The sequence below is a fragment of the Pollachius pollachius genome (genome assembly GCF_949987615.1).
Source record: "Pollachius pollachius genome assembly, chromosome: 2".
Classification (NCBI taxonomy): Eukaryota; Metazoa; Chordata; class Actinopteri; order Gadiformes; family Gadidae; genus Pollachius; species Pollachius pollachius.
The window spans coordinates 12,821,361-12,839,026 of NC_136935.1; the positions used below are offsets into that span (position 1 = coordinate 12,821,361).

The following is a 17,666-nucleotide window of genomic DNA, read 5'->3' on the forward strand; positions in this document are numbered from 1 at the left end:
ACAATAAAAGCCCACATTGCTGCTTCCTGTGCATACCACCAATATTTCCTTTCCTGCCCCCTCAACCACCACCCATCTCACCATCTCTTTCTTTCCCTCTTTCTCACTCTCTCTCACGCCCCCCCTTTCACTATTTCTCAATCTTTCCCTCTTTCCTCTCTCTCTTCCCCTCTCCCTCCCCCCATAGGTCTTAATGTAGAAAACATCCAAGGCAAGTGCTCCAGCTGCTACCGCTGCTAGCTGCCAGCGCTTCGGCGGAACACGGGAGCCGTTGCTATGGTTACGAATCACATGGGAGGCCCCTGGACTCGGTGAGACCTCAGGTTGAGGCCCTACTGAGTACTAAGAGGTCTGTCCTCACCCCTCCCGCCCCGTCCCCAATGCTAACCCAACAGTAGCGCTGCTGGAACACTGCAGTGCTATCGCTAACCCTGCTTTTATAGACAGAGCTCATCGCCGATGCAACCCAACAGCATCAATGCTGGAACACTGCAGTGCTATCGCTAACCCTGCTAATATAGACAGAGCTCATCCCTGATGCTAACCCAAAAGTAGCGCTGCTGGAACCCTGCTATAACCCTGCTATTGTATAGACAGAGAGAGAGAGAGAGAGAGTTGCTACTATGTCTTATGGTAACTTTAATGACTTTCAATCGTCACAGTGTCGTTGGGTAATTTAAATCTCCAAGACAAATCTAACGTGGTTAGATAATGGAACTTCTTTTGAATTCCCAGAGTAGAACCAGAATAAGTAACAAGCTTAAGCAACAATTCTGAGGTCCAAAAGGAGGTTTAAAACCATTTAATGTGTCTGCTCTTCTGTGACGTAAGAAGCTGTATAATCAAATATTGTATATAAGTATTATAATAATATACAATTATTGTAATTTGGTTACTGTGTTTCAACATGAAAAATAAGACAAACCATTAGTTGAGATTAACCAAGTTAGACATAAATAAAGTCATGAGTTAACCTGAAGTTGTTGAACCTGTAGCACACGTATCTACATTGGCTGAACCTTTGTACAGTTAATCATCTAAATATAGTCCAAAGACTGAGTAAGAGGGGTTCAAGGCTAAGGCAAATGCATTGAGGGCCGTAAATAAGACTTAACTTGACTTAACAGCCTGTGTATGTCTGATGGGACGGAAGGCCGTTATTTTATTGAGACAGGCCAAACCAAATCAGGTCAATGATCGTTAAGAAAAATAAATTATCCACTCTTTTTGAATTTGATATTTTAAACAGATAGTTAAAAAATATATATTTCACTAAAGGCACTGTCTCTTTGAGAAAAAGCACTCTCAGCGAGAAGGTCAGTCCAACTCCAGGTTATTCCCCAGGCAGCCATGAGTGGATTAGGGGCTACATTCCCTCCGGCCGGGGCCATCTATCCTACGACCATGCATGTCATCGCCTCGAGACTCCCCCCACACCAACCCCACCCCCACCCCGGCATGCCACACGCAACGCCTGCCTCTCCAAATACCTGCTCTCCCTTCCCTCCAGGGATACCCTTTTCTCCCGCTCGTCCCTACAGAAAAAACGGACGGAGACGTTGTTGGAGATAACACACACACACACACAACACACTGTGATGTGAAGAGCAGTCGACATGTCCCAGGGCCGGGGGGGGGAGTATTTGCTCTCGCCGTGCACCTGCTGAAAAGCTACATCCATAATTCCCCTCGGTTTTCCTTTTGGTTGGTCTTAAGACGAAAGCTTCCAGAACCATCCATCACGGGGGGCTCCCATCGTCGGGGTCGACGGGGACCCCAGCCTGGCGGCTTTTCAAAATGACTATTCTGTTTAAAAGTCTGGACAGAGTGACGGACACGTGGTGGTGGTGGTGGGGGGGGCTGAAGTGTCCGTAGTGCATGCTGTTTGAAGTCGTTTTTTGATGAAGCAACCAGACAGGGAAGAGCCCCCCCCCCCACATCCACCACCACCACCGTTTGTCTACTTCCCAAATACTTAAGCAGAGACCTCTACGTAATCCGCAACCTGTAGGCACAGGCTGCTGGTCGTAAATATGTGAAAACAGGCGTGCTTGATCTTTTGTCAGACAGTCAGAAAGTACACAGAGCTGCACTGAGGATGACCACCCGACCGGCTGGTGGATGCAGAACAAATCAACGCCACTATCACTGCACTGATGATATACAGTGTATCCATAAAGCATGCTGCAAAATGTTTTTACCTGGATGCCTTGATCTCCCTTTAATCCCTGTTAGAGAAGGACATAAATAGAAAGAAAAAGAAAACGGTCAGTCCTGCATCACAAAAAGATGCATAAATAAAATAACAAGGATTATTCCCTTTTTTTTTTTTTTGAAGTTGAATCAATATCATTGTGTTCCACAAGATGGCGCCATCGCCCTCAAACCACCACCACAACAAAGTTTGCGCTGCAAGGCTCCAAGTTTGTAGGTTATACCGTAATCAAAGGAGCAGCTGACTTGCAAACTATATTTGCACTTTCCAAGACAACTTGCCAGCGAATATTATTTATTTAAAATATGTAAGGAATATCTAACATCCCTTCTGAGTTATTATTTGCCCAGGGATATGTTCCGGAATAAAAGTCAAATCAATGATTATAAAAAGGAAAATGGTTTACAATGAGGACATAACGTATCTGTGTTTTTATTTGAGCCGTAGAAACAGGAATTTATTCCCTCATAAGAAGAGACCAGTTAGCTCATGGAAAGAAAAAACCCTGAGAGAGAGCGCGAGAGAGAGAGAGAGATAGGAAGATTGTGCTTTAACGTTTACGAGGCAATAATCCGAACGGAAGCTCAAAGCCGTGCAATGAAGGAGGGGGCCATGATGTTTTTAATAGAAGAAGGAAAAGAAAAAAGAGAACCATGGTGGATCCAACCTTAAGTCTTAGCCCAATAAACGCTGTGAGGGAGTATAGTGTCATGGATAGGGAGAGTTGTGGTTTGGGTCACGACAGCGCGGGTAAACACAGTCTGACGATGGCCAGATGGCCGGACCCGGTGGTTTATATAGCGAGAGGAGAGCCGCGGCTGAGGCTGACCCTGAGAAAGATGGGATGGTAGAGACAAGGAGGAGTGAAGGAGGAGGAGGTGATGGTCGGAGTACATTGGACTCAAACCACCCCCCTCTCCTCCTGTTTTCATCTTCATCCCCAATTACTCCATTGTCCATCTATATCATTTTGCATCCCTCCCCTCCTCTTTCCATCTCTGTCCTCCCATCCCTCCCTCTTTCCCTTTGATAACTCATTGTATAACTTTCTCTGTGCTTCTCCCTCTTTCTTGCATCAATGCACTTTTTTTTACCTCCAACACACAATCTCCCTCTCTCTCTCTCCCCCTCCTTCCCTCTTTCGTCATGCGCTGTGGTAGTTAAGATAGGAAGGGAACAGTTGCTGTGCCGGTCCGCATGAGCAACCATGTGTTTGCATGCCTGTGTGTGTGTGTGTGTGTGTGTGTGTGTGTGTGTGTGTGTGTGTGTGTGTGTGTGTGTGTGTGCGCGTGCCCTCCAGAGGAGGTTCACAGAGCCGTGGAACAGAGAAGAGGAGGCCAGGCAGAACAGGCCTGGTGGGGTGCGCACGTCTCCCTCCGCACCCCCGAGGCGAAATCCATTAAGCCGGCACTGCTGGCGTGTGGCCCTCTGTGTGATGTGTGTGTGTTTGTCTGTGTGTTTGTCAGTCTAGTCCACAGACAGAACTAAGCCACAGCAGCGACAACAACCCCTGACTACTCATAGTGTGGTCTTGTGATCAGCACTTTACCCCGCAGAATGCACAGCACTGAAGGACTAGTATTTGTGAATACTCGTGAATATCTGGTGTATATTTGTTTTTTTATGTAAGTATCTGCGGGGGAAGGATGGTAAATTTGTTAGGATGTTGGACTGCTGGCCGAAAGGTTCTGGGTTCAACCCCATAATGTCCACACTGGCAGGAATCATAGAGCAAGCTTACCTGCTCTTAACAACATCTATCATGCATCGATCTTACAAGCACACAGAACAGGTGTAGCCTACCTGTAGGCCTTGAGGACCGGCCGGGCCAACGACTCCTTGGTCACCCTGGGGAGAGATGGAAGGACGATTAGTTTGAGAAGAAAGAGAGATAAGGATGTACCATCATTCTTGCCAATGGGTAATTGTATGTGTAATCGTATGGAAGACTTGGAACTTACCTTTTGCCCTGGTACTCCTGCTTCACCCTATAATGAGAACATCCATTAATAGTTGACTCTCTATTAGGAACACTTGGATAAACATCTACTGCAGACTTTAGAAGGGCTTCAAAGTATTCTACTTTGAAAAGGCTGCAGTCATTTAAACAAAGATTTTTTTTATAAACCTCTAAATAAAGTCTTAATTTCAGAACATTATACTTTGAAACATTTACACAACTGCCATTATTTCAGTGTAAGGGAATTATATTCATCCAGCCATTGTCTTGAAAGTTTAATAGCTTCCTGCATAATCCCACATAATATATCCCAGTTGGTTCAATAGTGGGAAATATAGTCTGATTCAGTCCAAAGGAAACCAGGTCGATTCTAGTAATGCGGTGGTGTCTGTTCAGAGTCTGACACATTCTGAACCCTTTCTGTTTCATCTTTGCTGTGGTTACCCCGTTGAAACTCAGTGTGTGTTTACCTTCATTCCTGGTATTAACTGTGGGGGGGGGGGGGGGGGGGGAACAAACCAAGAGATAACTGTTAAATGTCAGTGTATTTTACACGATGGGAACATGGAGAGAAAAAATTTGAAAAAGGAAGGATTTGGCTGAGGCCGAAAGCTCTACTCACCCTTGGATCTTTCCCTGGCTTCCCGGCTTCGCCAGGTTTTCCCTAATAAAACAGACACCACGACTTTATAGAGGAGCGTTAAGCAGAGGTAAACCCACGTGTGATAACTGGCAAAATAAACCTGGTATGTATGTGAGACCATAGTGGTATTCTACATATGTTTATTTAAGGTTCTGCAGATGATTTACCCGTGTTAAACCATTAACAGCTCAAATTAATTAGGATTAGACATTAAGTAATGGTCTATGAGCAGTAATCATGGCATTGAGAAATTGCTCAAATAGTTGGAAAGCTTTTAACCTTGCTTAGAATAGGACTTTGTAAGACATTATATTCAGCTTGCTCAAAGTTCTGGGTTCGGACCCCAGTGTCTACAGTTAGACTGCAGATACTGGGGTTTGAACCCCAGAACCTTACAGCTGGGGGTCAAACGCCCTAACCACCAGTGTTCCCCCAACGAAACCAGTGTAGATCAACCATTCTATCCAGTTGTTTGTTTCTACAAGCTTTTACAAGGTCCACCTGGGACCAGAGTCCAGGTGATCCTAAGTCGCTGCCCGGGTTCTTACCGGTGGGCCGCTGACTCCGTTCAGGCCGGTGTTCCCGGGGGGCCCTGGAGGTCCCGGGGGGCCCTGGGCTCCGGTCTCGCCCTGCTGAGAGACCTAAAGTTACAATCTGCCACGCCGGCCCGCTGACGGACCATGCCACGCAACACAGCACCACCACTCCGATCCACTGCACTCACATGCCAGCACAAGAACCGCACAGGTCACACTGCCACACACATACATACACTGCATGTGTAGCATGTAGGAAGTTATGCTTTGCAGAGCAACGTTAGCCAGGGAAGCGAGATAAGCAGGTAAACAAGGCACGTCGTTTTTTTTTTCCTTGTTTGGAGAGACTGGCACTGGGGATAGCATGGATAGTTTATTGATGGAGGCTTATCTTATTGAAGGGACATTCACCGCTACACGTCCCTTATCTTAGTGTGGGGATCATCACTGCTACATGTCCCTTATCTAAGTGAGGGGACCATCACTGCTACATGTCCCTTATTTTAGTGAGGGGATCATCACTGCTACATGTCTATCTACCAAGTGAATTTCTAGCCATGACTTGGGGAAAGAATCTTCTCTTCATGTCTATGTGGCTGAAAGTTGTCCACGGAGATCAGCACATTTCAGACTGAAGAGTTTAATTCACGCCGACAACAGGATCTAAAAGCCAGAATGGGTTACCAGAGAAATAAGTCCACCAGTTGAAAAGCCCACCATCCTACATCTCTTTCTCCCATTCCTTTGTTTGGGTTCTAGAGAGCTATCGCTAACACGAGGGCCTTTATCATGTGTAGTCTGACTACCGGTAATAAAAACCCAAACAGTACGTCTGGAAAGATTCAACGTCTGCTCGGTTTGAAGGCAGGAACGTTTTCTCACATGGCTAGAACCCGAGTCCTCACAAGCATAGTATTCATTTACACACACAAACACACACACCGTACACAAACACACACACGCACGCATGTGTTCTGACTTATGAGGACTTTCAAGTGGAGGGCTGGCTGGCCGTGATCCAGCAGTGTAATCACAGCGTACAGTAGCCCTGGATAAGCAAGTGTTGCCAACTCCGGCACCATGTCTTTTCCTTGAGATAATCCGGAACATATCCGTCCATGTTAGATTTATATTCCATCATTTTTCCCCCCTACCTAGTGGTCTATGGTTACGATTTATGCCTGCGTGTCTGTTCAATGACCACATTCCATTCAGGGTACAGAAGATTGCTTCCACACAGCGGGCCTTTTTAGAAAACAGTGAAGGGGTGGTATTTCCTTTTCCTCTACGGTTTCTCCCTATACCACAGTGCAATGCTTTGTCTCCAAACAAGGTATTCTGTCCTGGCACAGAGAAGACAGCACACCTGGGGGGGTGGGGGGTGGAAAACAAGATGGAGGGCGGATGCCAACAGGGGTCCACCTGTGCCAGGGGCCCTCCTTGGTCAGGGGCCAGCATGGCCACCTTTCCAGCTCTTTCATAGGGACGGACATGAGTGTTTGATGGCCGGATCCGGTGAGAACAGGATGCTAGATTGTGTGTGGTCCAAACTTTGTTTTTCTTCTTTTTGATCTACTATACAGATTTTTATCAAATAGTAAAAAGCTTTCCAGCTTTTCTCAGGGGGAATTTCTGACTAAACTAAATGGGCCATGAAGCATTCTAATGAGTATATTACACTGAGCATATGAAATGATCTCCTTTGAGTCAAGTAGTTATGATTAATGTAATCATAATTGATTCATCTTGAGATTCAAGGAAGATTAATGGCTTAAGATATGTTGGTCTTAGGGTTAGCTAACCCAAAATGAACCCCCAACATCATAAATTCTCCAGGGGTTTCACTGCAGTTTGACCATCACATCGACAGGGTCAGAGGTCGGCGGCTGGCTGACGGCGGTTGGCATCCTCAGGTTGGTAGTGGTGGTGCAGGGGGTTAGGGTTGGGGTTAAGGGTAGTGGGGGTTTAGGGATGGGGGGTGGGGGGGGGGGGAGTATGGGGAGCAGAGAGAGCTGTACCTTCAGACGCTTTAGGATTAGAGGGCTTATGGACGGCATGTTGCGCACAGTGATGGGCAACATCTGCCAGGGAGGGAGCAGGTTGGATGGGAGGTGGGGGAGGCGAGGAGGGTGGGAGGAGAGGAAGAGGGGTCACAAAGCACAGGTGGCCAGCGGGGGCCAAAACGTTCACGGGTCAAAGGTCACCGGGAGGTCATGGAAAGGAAACGGGTGGCGAGGAGGAAGAGAAGAGGAGGGAAGAGAAGAGGGAGAGGGAGGGGGAGGGGGGAAGAGAGGAGAAGAAACAACAGAAATCAACATGAGAGCGAAAAATAAAGAAATTGCCGAAGTACAGAGGAACGAATGCTCGGAAAGAAAGAATGCGAGAGATAAAAAAAGAAAGACAAGGCGAGGTATTGCCGATGCAATCTAGAGGCCGGATAAGGCTTGAGATAAGAAGGGTTGATTTGTGACTGGGCAAGAAATGAGATTTCTTCGAGAAATTAGAGTGATCTATTCTTTACGAAGCCACAGTCCTACATCAACCCCTCATCTCTCAGGTTGCCACCCAAACTGGCCTTTAGGTTGAAACACAGTGGAGGTCAAGTGGAAGACAGCCTTGCCACAAAGAGAGCTGTGCAGCACAGCGCAGAACACGACCAGACTTACTGTGGCTAACTGTCCAACACACGGCTGTACAATACGTCGCTTCTGTTGAGACCACCAGCATCATCAGTTTACAGTTTAGAGAGAAGTGGGGGGAAAGGTACTTCCCCACTGTTAACCACTGGAGTCATTTTGTTCCACCGCCACTGGGCGAGTGAGCTGCATGCTTCTTGCCTACTTTTTACATACAGTACATATTTCCAGCATTGTTCTTTCTAAGACACAGGAATAGCGCAGCCTTCAATAATAAATAGTTTAAGCATCTTGACTAAATTATACATTTAATCAAACAATTTAATGTTCAATAGCCTCCACATTGAAGGTGCATTCATAAGGAAATATATAAAGTATGTTCAGAAGATTATACAGGGAAGAACATATATAAGTAATGGGGGGTAAAACATACAAAAAGTAGGCAAAACTGCCGCTGTATCCTTCACCGTTTCCCACTGTCCACCAAATTCACTAACATGAACACGGTTTACGAAGTTACACAAGAAAATGCTACAAATCAGGAAGTGATGGTATTGCAAGTTGCATTAAAAAGAGCAGCATTTTGCTCAATTGAAACTGAAAAAGGAGCAATTGTTATTCTCCATTTCAGTTTGGCCTGGTCACTTTTTAGCAGTGGAGAGCAGAGGGTACAGGAGCATGGGCTCTCTTTGCGGCAGGACTGGGTTAATCCACCTGGAGGATGTGGGGGTGTTTTCAGGCTCCCACAAACCTTGAACACCAAAGGCTGGCTGGAGCGCATGGCAGCCATGGTTTTCAGTGGAAGGTCCTGGACAAAGAGCTCCTACATAATCAGGCAGGTGGTCATTTCCAACGCAACCAAAGGAGTCCCAATTGCTTTTTTTTCTACCATGTGTTTATACTAAGGATGAGGAGTGATTGGTTCTATGGTTGGAAATGGAGGTTCTTTGACAGGAGGACCAATCTATAATGTTATGAAGGCACCAAAGGGCCATATCCAAGAACCGACCCTACCCTACGCCTAACCACTCACTTCCTACTACCGACCCTTCCTTTACCGACCGACTCGTCACGACTAACCCAACCTTACCGACCCACTCACCCCAAATGAACCTACCTTAATAGTATTCCCAGGGGAGTCACTATAAATAAATGACTTGCTACTCTGTTTACTTCCTCATCCCAAACCATCTACACCTCCTCCCCTGGGTCCAGCAGTCTGAGATGCATACGACAACGTAATGCTCACAATAGCAACCTCTGAAAAGGAAAGCTTTCCATGTGCTCTTGGATGTTATTTTGGGAGTTCACTTAACTGGTAGCAAAATAAAAAAAATGAATGCCTCCACAGCAAGGTCGCTTAATAGCTTGAAGGTGAAATTATGCCCCAAATCGACCTAGCTATCAGAGTTGGGTCGGGTGAAAGAAAATTTAAAAAACCTCACACACTGGAAACTCCTATTCCTGGCACCCGCCTCACACAGGGCCCTTATCACATCTGACTTGCTGCTCCGTGAGCCTGCCAGTAATTGCCTTGTTTTCCCTGAAACAGCAGAGGGCCGGAGACGCCGGGGCCAAACTGGAATGCCCTCACTGCCTCAAACTCACTCTCTCTTCCCTCTCTCTGTCTCTCATGTGCTACTGATCACAAACTAATTGGTCCGTCTAGACCGTGCTTCTGGTTGTTTTATTCTTCTTGTTCCTCTTGTCTTCCAAAGTTCCCTGCATTCTGCACCATGAGTGCGGACTCCACTTCCATGATGGAAGCCAAAGAATGGAAGAGGTGAACAGGAGATGCATATGGGAGATTGGGGGAATATTTTGGTTGGGAACTGAATACCAAACATGGAGATCAGAAGAACGATGTCTTACCCTGTGTGAGTAGTCTCCGCAGACACCCTGGAGAATGAAGATAAACAGAAGATTAGTATTTTGTTATTGTATGTCTGCTATAGAGTTCAGGTCATTCTCCATAGACTGTATTCACCTAGAGACTTCATTGGTTAGTCGGGTGGGCAAACCTGATAGGATCTTTGGGGAAACCGTGACAACTCAATGGAAATGCATTCTAATGGCTACCTGGGCGGGGAAATGGAATGCAGAACTAAAAATAACGCATTGAGTTGTCATGGTTTCCAAATATTTGTTGGGTTCCACACTCAACTAACCAATATGGCCATTAGTTGAATAAGTTATATTCTCATGTGCAAATGATCACTGACCTTCTCTCCTTTAGGTCCATGGTCACCCTAGTAGAAGAAACATAAGTTTGAATTAATATCCAACAAACAAACGGCAAAGTACTGCTAATAGGGTGAAAAAGTCAAAGACGATGCCATTAAACGTTTAAAAACTTACTGGGAGCCCCGTCAGTCCTTTCTGACCCTGAAAGAGGATAGAAGAGTCAAGCAAAGCGATCAGTGAACTGGAAAACAATAAAGAGCCATCCCCAAGCGGCAGGTCTCCTGGACCAAGTCCATTCTAATCACTGGTCCTGGACTGAGCGATTCAATAGGACTTCCCAGCGGCTCCTGGGGTGTGCTGCTCTCCCCATCTGTCAGAGCCTTGCCACAGCCTTGATTAATGGACCCGAGGAAGCCAGGGCCCAGTTGGATACATCCAGCCCACAGCAGCACTCTGGTGACCCTCCACCTAAGAACCCACACCACAGCTCCGAACCAACCCCACCAACCCCACGTCTGGGAACATTCCCCAAGGCTACCTGCCTTGAATGCTCCATGCAATACTGCTTGACGTCCCCTCAGGCGGGGGCAGGGAGCGGGTTAGGAAAACCAGCTCATTATAGTGTCGTTAATCACCCCTCCGGCGTTATTTTAGCCAGACGCAGATGTACACCTATTGGAAGACTGTGGTGTTTTCACTGGAGATCAACGGTTTCTCCAGATTCTAACCAAATGGGAGCCCACCGGTAATGTGGGTCAGAATAGGCAAGAAAGAACCCCCGCCCCCCCCCCCCCCCTTCTCAAAACATACCTCATTTCCCCCCCCACACACAGAATAACTTCCCACTGTCTCACCAAGACTAATGCTCTTTAAACAGCCATCCTGGGGAAAAAAGGTTGAACTACCCAAAGGAGTGACAGAAAACAGTTTCTGTCAATGTCTGAAAAAAGCTCACACCACAGAGCATTCAGGGCATTTTCCCCTTCTTCTATAAATATATCTTTATTGAGGTTGGCAAGAGGACTGACTTCCACGATCCAAGTCTGCTAAAGAAGTGCTATTTCTCCGGTGGCCAGCAAGGCATAAGTGGGTGTTTGTGACTAAATAAGTCAACGCAAAACCACATCGGCTACTCTAATAGGGTGATGATGATATTCTTCAGAACTTAATATCGTCTTAAACTGTTTATTCAATACAGAGCTGCCCGGGGAGTTTTTCATTGGTAATGCAGCACATCATTTGAGTGGGTTGCTTTAGAATTCATAGAAATTCAAATAGTACAAATACACAACATAAATTAGATCAAGAAAAGTAATACATGACCTGATTTTCAAAAGCCTATGTTAGAAAAATAACAAAGAGTTGCACAAACCTGAAAATATAGGATCAGCTCTATTCTGAAGTGTGTCTGGTCATTTCCTTATTCTACTAAAGCAGGCCCTGCTATCCTATTACCCTGTCCACAAACACAAGCTGCTACTTGTGTTTTCTAATGATTATGTGTGGTCAAACACTGTTTTTTTATAATATGATACCTTAATAGAACATTAAAAAAGAATCTCTTATTTGTGTTAACTTGTCAATGCTCGTAATAGGCCTTATATATGTTTTAGTTTTTTTGGGGTTTTGGTCTTGAGAAAAGCTTACCATATCACCCTTCTGTCCATTCTGTCCCTGTGATAGAAAACAGTGATCAACGGTGAAGAGTTAAAGTCATTCAAACACAGATACCTGGCCTTGATTTTCCATAGGAATAACTTCCTAAAAACATAAATGACATCTTTAACAGTGCCCTGTAATGGCGGTAATGATTCTAATAGAGATTTTGTGACTGAAATTACCACAATCATTCTTAACGTAATTATGATCATTACGGTCGTAGTTTGATGAAACCGGGAACTAAAGAAGCAAAGTCATTGACTCAATTATATCATTATTATCATTATAACATCTCTGAGAAAAAGAGAAAAAACTCACAGTCTTGCCATCCAACCCAATTGGACCCTAGCATGAAAGAAGACAAAGAGTAGAGTAAGAAGCAGAAAGAAGAAAAGAAAAAGAAGAAAAATCATAGCACAATCTGCTAGCATTTTTATTGTAAAATCCATATTTTCTTTTGCATTTGAATAGCTGGCATTTTGCACTTTTACTCTTTTGTTATTTAGCGGACGTTTTTATCCGCATAGACCAACAGTGACTCAAGTTCTTCCTTTTTAATAATAGAAAGGTGATGTGCTTAAAAATGTTATGGGTAAATAATTGTTATTTTCTTTCAAAAAGTGGTTTGAATTAAAGTCAAGACGTCACGAAGAGACCAACACATGGACATTCAATGACATTACCTTCAAGAAGGTAATACCAGGAACAAGAAATACTTTTGAGGGTCTTGAGCTGATTTCTAAAACAAACTTCCACTCTCAGTGTACTGTCACGGTGGCCCCTAATCCTAAACCTGCATCTTAAGTGTTGTGAGGCAGATGAATGACACAAGTGTTCACTTACTGGAAACCCTGGGAACCCGCGGGTGCCTGGCTGGCCCTAGGAAAACACAGAGCACAAACAGAGATGATGTGTTTTTGGAGGAGCACTTCTCTCGCAGATTGACGTGGAGATCTCCCCCTCAAAGAAACTCTGTATGAGGAGCTAGACCTCAGAACTCTTGGTGCCCCCCCAACCCAATAACCCAATAACCACCACCACTCTCCATTGACCCCCCCTCCCCCAAGGCAAAGTCCAGTAATTGACTTGGACAGCGGGAGTGATACAGCATCCCGTATGGGGAACAGTCAGGGTTTTTTTTAGGAAATCAGTTGAAACACAAAACCTGCAAAGAAATAGATGGGGGCAAGAAGCACAGATTTTCTCCTATGCAGGCTTAATAAAGATGGACTGCTGCACGTTATGCCTGGCGACAGGGAGGAATTATTCCACGTCAATAATGCTTAGACAACAAGCTTGGAGTAGTCAGAGTGGATATTCAGGAGGCTACGACTCGGTCTGGTACAAGACTTTTAATATCCTAGGGGACGAGAAAGAGACAGACAGAGAGAGAGAAAGAGAGAGAGAGTGTGAAAGAGAAAGAGACAGTGAGAGAGAGCAGAGAGAGAGAGGAGAGGGTTTCTACAGACAACAACAAAAAGGTAAATTACACAGACATAGAAGGGGTTCAGCTAGTGAAACAGATTGTATGTCTTTGACCAAAGGGAAACATATTAGGATTGTTGTCTGGGTCTACCAAGGGAGGTTCAGTCTGCTGTCCAAGTATCGAAATAGCACAACTTTATTGCTACCATCTTTCATAGAAAGCTTGCATATTGTTCGTTTTTTGAGACAGAGAGAAAGGAGGATTTTGATGAGGTAAGGCATTTGATTACGATTATTGGTACTATTTTACTTTTTTGACTCTGAAAATGACAACTTGGCACAGATGCTTTGGCCCGTTGCCAAGAAGAGAAATATTAATAATCTCACTTAAAACAATAAACTATGCTTTGACAGCTTCTGTCTGGCTGTGCTTTTATTTTGAGGCTCCTCCTCTGTCTCACTTCCTGCCCGGTCTGCTATGCATTAGAAATGCCAATTACCATTCTGGAAGAGCTGGCACAAACGGCCATGCACTGCTATAACCACTGATTTAAAAAACACATGTTTGCCTCACTTAAATGGCCAGACGATTGGCTGGTTAAAAAAAAAAAGAAGATAAAAAAATTAACATTATGAAGAAAACTACTTCAAAGTTAAAGCCAGTCTAAGGATATTAAATGTGTCATTATAGTTGTCATATCATTACTCCATTATTGCTCCATTGTATATTTCTTCTTTGTCCGAAAGAACATTTACATTTCCTTAGGTTGGTCCTGGAGAAACATCCTGATTACTTCCTGATTCAACAGGCATGAGTGATTGCCATAATCACAGGCAGGGCAAGGCACACGACATTGGCAATCATCTTTACATCTCAGAATTTGATTTAGGATGTTGTTGAGTGAGAGGAGGAGAGAGATAGAGAGAGATAGAGAGAGATAAAGATATAAAGAGAGAGAGAGAAAGAGGAAAGAGCGGAAGAGAGAAAAAAAATTGAGAGAGGGAGTGTAGGAGAAAGATAAAGAACAGGAGAATGTGAGACGGAGAGACAAAGAGTGCGTAAGAGCAGGAGAAAAGAAAAAAGGAGACACTGATAGAGAGACATAGGAGTAGGGGATTAAAGGTAGTAGTGATTACAGTAGAGGGGAATACACTTACAGGAGGTCCCCTTGGCCCGATGATGGACAGCCCAGGCTCGCCCGGTGCACCCTGAGAAGAGAGGGAGTCACGGTGAGGAGGCCGGACAAGGATTCAGGGACACAAAGGAAACAAACTCCTCCATTCTGCCCTCGTGCCGATCTCCGCAGACTCCCATTAGGGCATATTTGCGTAGTGATAGAGGGAGAGCGTTGTTTCTTATACGGTGATATATGTTGACAAGACCTCAAGGAAAAATCAGTCTACCACAGTAAATTAGAGTTATGGTGCTTCCAGCCCCTAAGACATAAATACTTCTCCTCATCCTATTACCGAGTTGAGGGACATGCCGGCGTTAGTGGTCAAGTTTACTTTGACTTTCGGCCCAGAGCAGAAGGAGGTTATGATTTTAGGAGCCATACATTAAGACTCAGAAGGTTAGGCCCACTGCTGTGTTTACAGAGGGAGACTCACTGGGCCCTGGCCTCTGTCTCAGCCTCCTGCTACACGTCGAGGACCTCCCTCCACCGCACAATCACACAAACCACCGAGACAAGACCAGGTCCACCTCCGGTTACCAGCCACTTTATCTAATTAGCTTCTGTCCCTCCAGATGAAACTCTATCACAAGGACAGAGCCGATGGCGGCGGCCATCCATCACACAGGGAACTGGCTGATTCTTCAAGTTTCTGAACAAATATACCAACTATGGGAAGGGGAAATGCTTCCTTTTGCACTCTCGGTTTGATGAATCGGTTGGGAGCTATGATGGGAAAGGTCGAAACCCTGCTTCAATGGAGTGGCGAGCAGGGGTCTGGGTAACCGTAAACCTGGTTGGTCATCTTACGGCGCGGTGCGAGCAGACAAGGGAAGATGTGCAAATAACTTTAGACCTGGCTTGGATTACTGTGGTGGGGGCAGCGCAGTGAAACACGGCAGAAATAGATCAAAGACCCAAACCAGCAGCCAAAGCACAGAGATGCACACACTGGAACCAAGCGCTGTAATAATGTGGGAAGCGAACAAAGAAATCACTGATTTTATTTAGCCTGAAAATGAAATCGTCTCAGGCCTGGGAAAACATAAAAGCCAGGCTGTGGGTTTCTGTCGCTCATAGCCTCAGTTCTCCCTCTTATCCTGCTTGCGTTTACAAGTCGCTTGGCACACAAAGCCGTGCTTTGAAACCCACAGAAGCAGTTTTATAAAAATGACGTTTAAATGAAAATATGCCTTTTCTCTATGCATGTCTGGCAGAGTATTGCTATCTTGGAGAGAATGCTTAAAAAATATATGTGCTGCTGGCAGATATTCATTGATTCACTCTACGACTTCTCCAGCCTCTCGTTTGGCAGTTAATGAGCTAACCACACAATAGTAAAGGGTTCCCGTTATTAAAACTAGTGCCTAGGAATGAGATGCTTCTGAAAGTTAAGAGAATGTTCTGAAAATAAAAAGAGTTTAGCTTCCCCAAAAAAATCCTCTGATATCACATGCCGTGGATGACTCACGCCCATCTCATTTTCATTTTGAATTATCTCACAAAACGTGGAAGTATGTGAACATATGGCGACCCCGGCACAGCCACGAGCCAGGAACATGAGCCCTCCCCTGGAGAGAAAGGATATGGCCGCATTTGTGTTTTGAAAATGTTTTTCTCATGGATTGTACGTTGTATAACTTTCCTGCCATATCACAATGCTTTTTATACAGTGTCTGAAGTCTCCCTGTTAGGAAGGATACAGAACCTTTATTTGTATGCAGCGCAAAGATCTACCAAAAACCCACCACCCATTGTTTCCCATCTCACCATATTCTCAAGTGACTCACTATTTAGGTGGCAGTGCACTCTGACTATCTGAAGCTAATCCTACTGATGCAAAAATACCCTTCACAAAACAGGACACAGAGATCCTCACAGATCACAGATGGACTAGTCGCCCTGCAATTTCAGTGTAGACCAGCTATTCCTCAACTTTTCATCGCGGGACCCAAAATAAAGTCTGTTGGAACCAACCGTTTGCTAGAGAGCTTGAGGTTGTACGCTCTTGAGTGTTTTTCAGGCCAGGACCCAACTATGGATCACAACTCATTTTGGGCCCCTGGCCATAGTTTCAGAGACCCTGGTGTAGACACTTGGCAGACATTGAGCAGACATTGAGCAGTAGTTGAGTGCTAATGCTAAAGCTAGGTGCTCCTACACTTACCTTCTCCCCTCCGTGTCCTTTTAAGCCCTGGGTTGAATCACAGCAGACAGTCGCATGCAAAGTTCAGGGAAAAAATAGGAGGAGGGAGTGAGGGGGGAAGAAGATAAAGATATAGAGAGGGAGGTGTAGAGAGAGAAAGAGAGAGAGAGAGGGTCCAGTATTAGATACATTAAAAGGGGATCTATGAAACATGCAGAGATGATCAATGGTTGTGGAGGTGGTTTGAGTTTGAGGGGACTGTTGTGGTGGCGTAATGGGTGATGCTGGTGTTGGAGGTGTGCCATGTAAGAAGTGGAGAGTGTAGTCTCAGGACAGGCTATATTTTTGACAGATGCCAAGAAAAGAGGAGCAATATATCGACAACTAGCTTAGGCTCACAAAGCACCCGAACCAACCCTAGCTGGGATATGAGCTGTTACTTTGAAAGGTGCTCCGTTGAACACCAAGTTCAACGTTGTTTCTTTGCCCAAGAATTTCCAAAAGGTACTTAGCTATACTTTTCATGAAATAGTATTCTACATATTCTCATAAAATAAACTTTGATCTTTTATTTTACATTTGGATTTTCTTTCCCGTCAATTTCTTCTAATTGTGACAAGTAGCACACAATTGGGTTCTACGGCTCAAAAGGGAACTCCAGTGTCTCTTCTAGCCAACCACAATGGACTTAGATAGCTTATGTGTTGTGCAATGTAGCAAACCATCGGGTACGATGGTGTGGTATTATATGGTGTAATACTAAGGTAATATACATTTTGTAGAACTACATAATTAAGGTGCTTATATGGTACTATGTTTGATACTATGGTACTACAGTGGCCGGAGACCACATAACTCACCATCCGTCCAGGTATTCCCAGACCTCCCTTGTCACCCTAGCAACCAATGCAGAGTCAGAAGAACAGCAGTCAGCAATACCATTAGCCTCGCAATGCTATACTCTTGAAATGGACACCATGCGTATCGTCCAAATACAATTCGTAAGCTCAGTTGTGCTCAAGAAATAGTGAATGGTGTGGATAGAAAAACGTTTGGCAAAATGTTGGCCATTGGGCAGTGCATTTTT

At 44.9% G+C, this 17,666-nt stretch overlaps 1 protein-coding gene across 4 annotated transcripts in view; it reads right to left on the bottom strand.

Annotated features, from left to right (window-relative positions):
- Nucleotides 1-17,453, bottom strand: part of col13a1 (collagen, type XIII, alpha 1) — a 36,600-nt gene extending 19,147 nt beyond the window's left edge. For 3 of the 4 annotated variants that reach the window (XM_079730795.1, XM_079730794.1, XM_079730792.1), the window contains exons 1-16: nt 17,440-17,453; nt 16,601-16,627; nt 14,417-14,467; nt 12,677-12,712; nt 12,152-12,178; nt 11,822-11,848; nt 10,349-10,375; nt 10,213-10,239; nt 9,863-9,889; nt 8,021-8,062; nt 5,367-5,450; nt 4,798-4,839; nt 4,646-4,663; nt 4,177-4,203; nt 4,019-4,063; nt 2,202-2,228 (exon numbers count right to left, since the gene is read on the bottom strand). In XM_079730795.1, coding sequence (XP_079586921.1) covers nt 2,202-2,228; nt 4,019-4,063; nt 4,177-4,203; nt 4,646-4,663; nt 4,798-4,839; nt 5,367-5,450; nt 8,021-8,062; nt 9,863-9,889; nt 10,213-10,239; nt 10,349-10,375; nt 11,822-11,848; nt 12,152-12,178; nt 12,677-12,712; nt 14,417-14,467; nt 16,601-16,627; nt 17,440-17,442 — 537 coding nt within the window. In that variant the 5' untranslated portion in view covers nt 17,443-17,453. The remainder of the gene's footprint in view (nt 1-2,201; nt 2,229-4,018; nt 4,064-4,176; nt 4,204-4,645; nt 4,664-4,797; nt 4,840-5,366; nt 5,451-8,020; nt 8,063-9,862; nt 9,890-10,212; nt 10,240-10,348; nt 10,376-11,821; nt 11,849-12,151; nt 12,179-12,676; nt 12,713-14,416; nt 14,468-16,600; nt 16,628-17,439) is intronic. The other variant, XM_079730793.1, reaches the window with a different exon arrangement.
- Nucleotides 17,454-17,666: the final 213 nt, after the last annotated feature.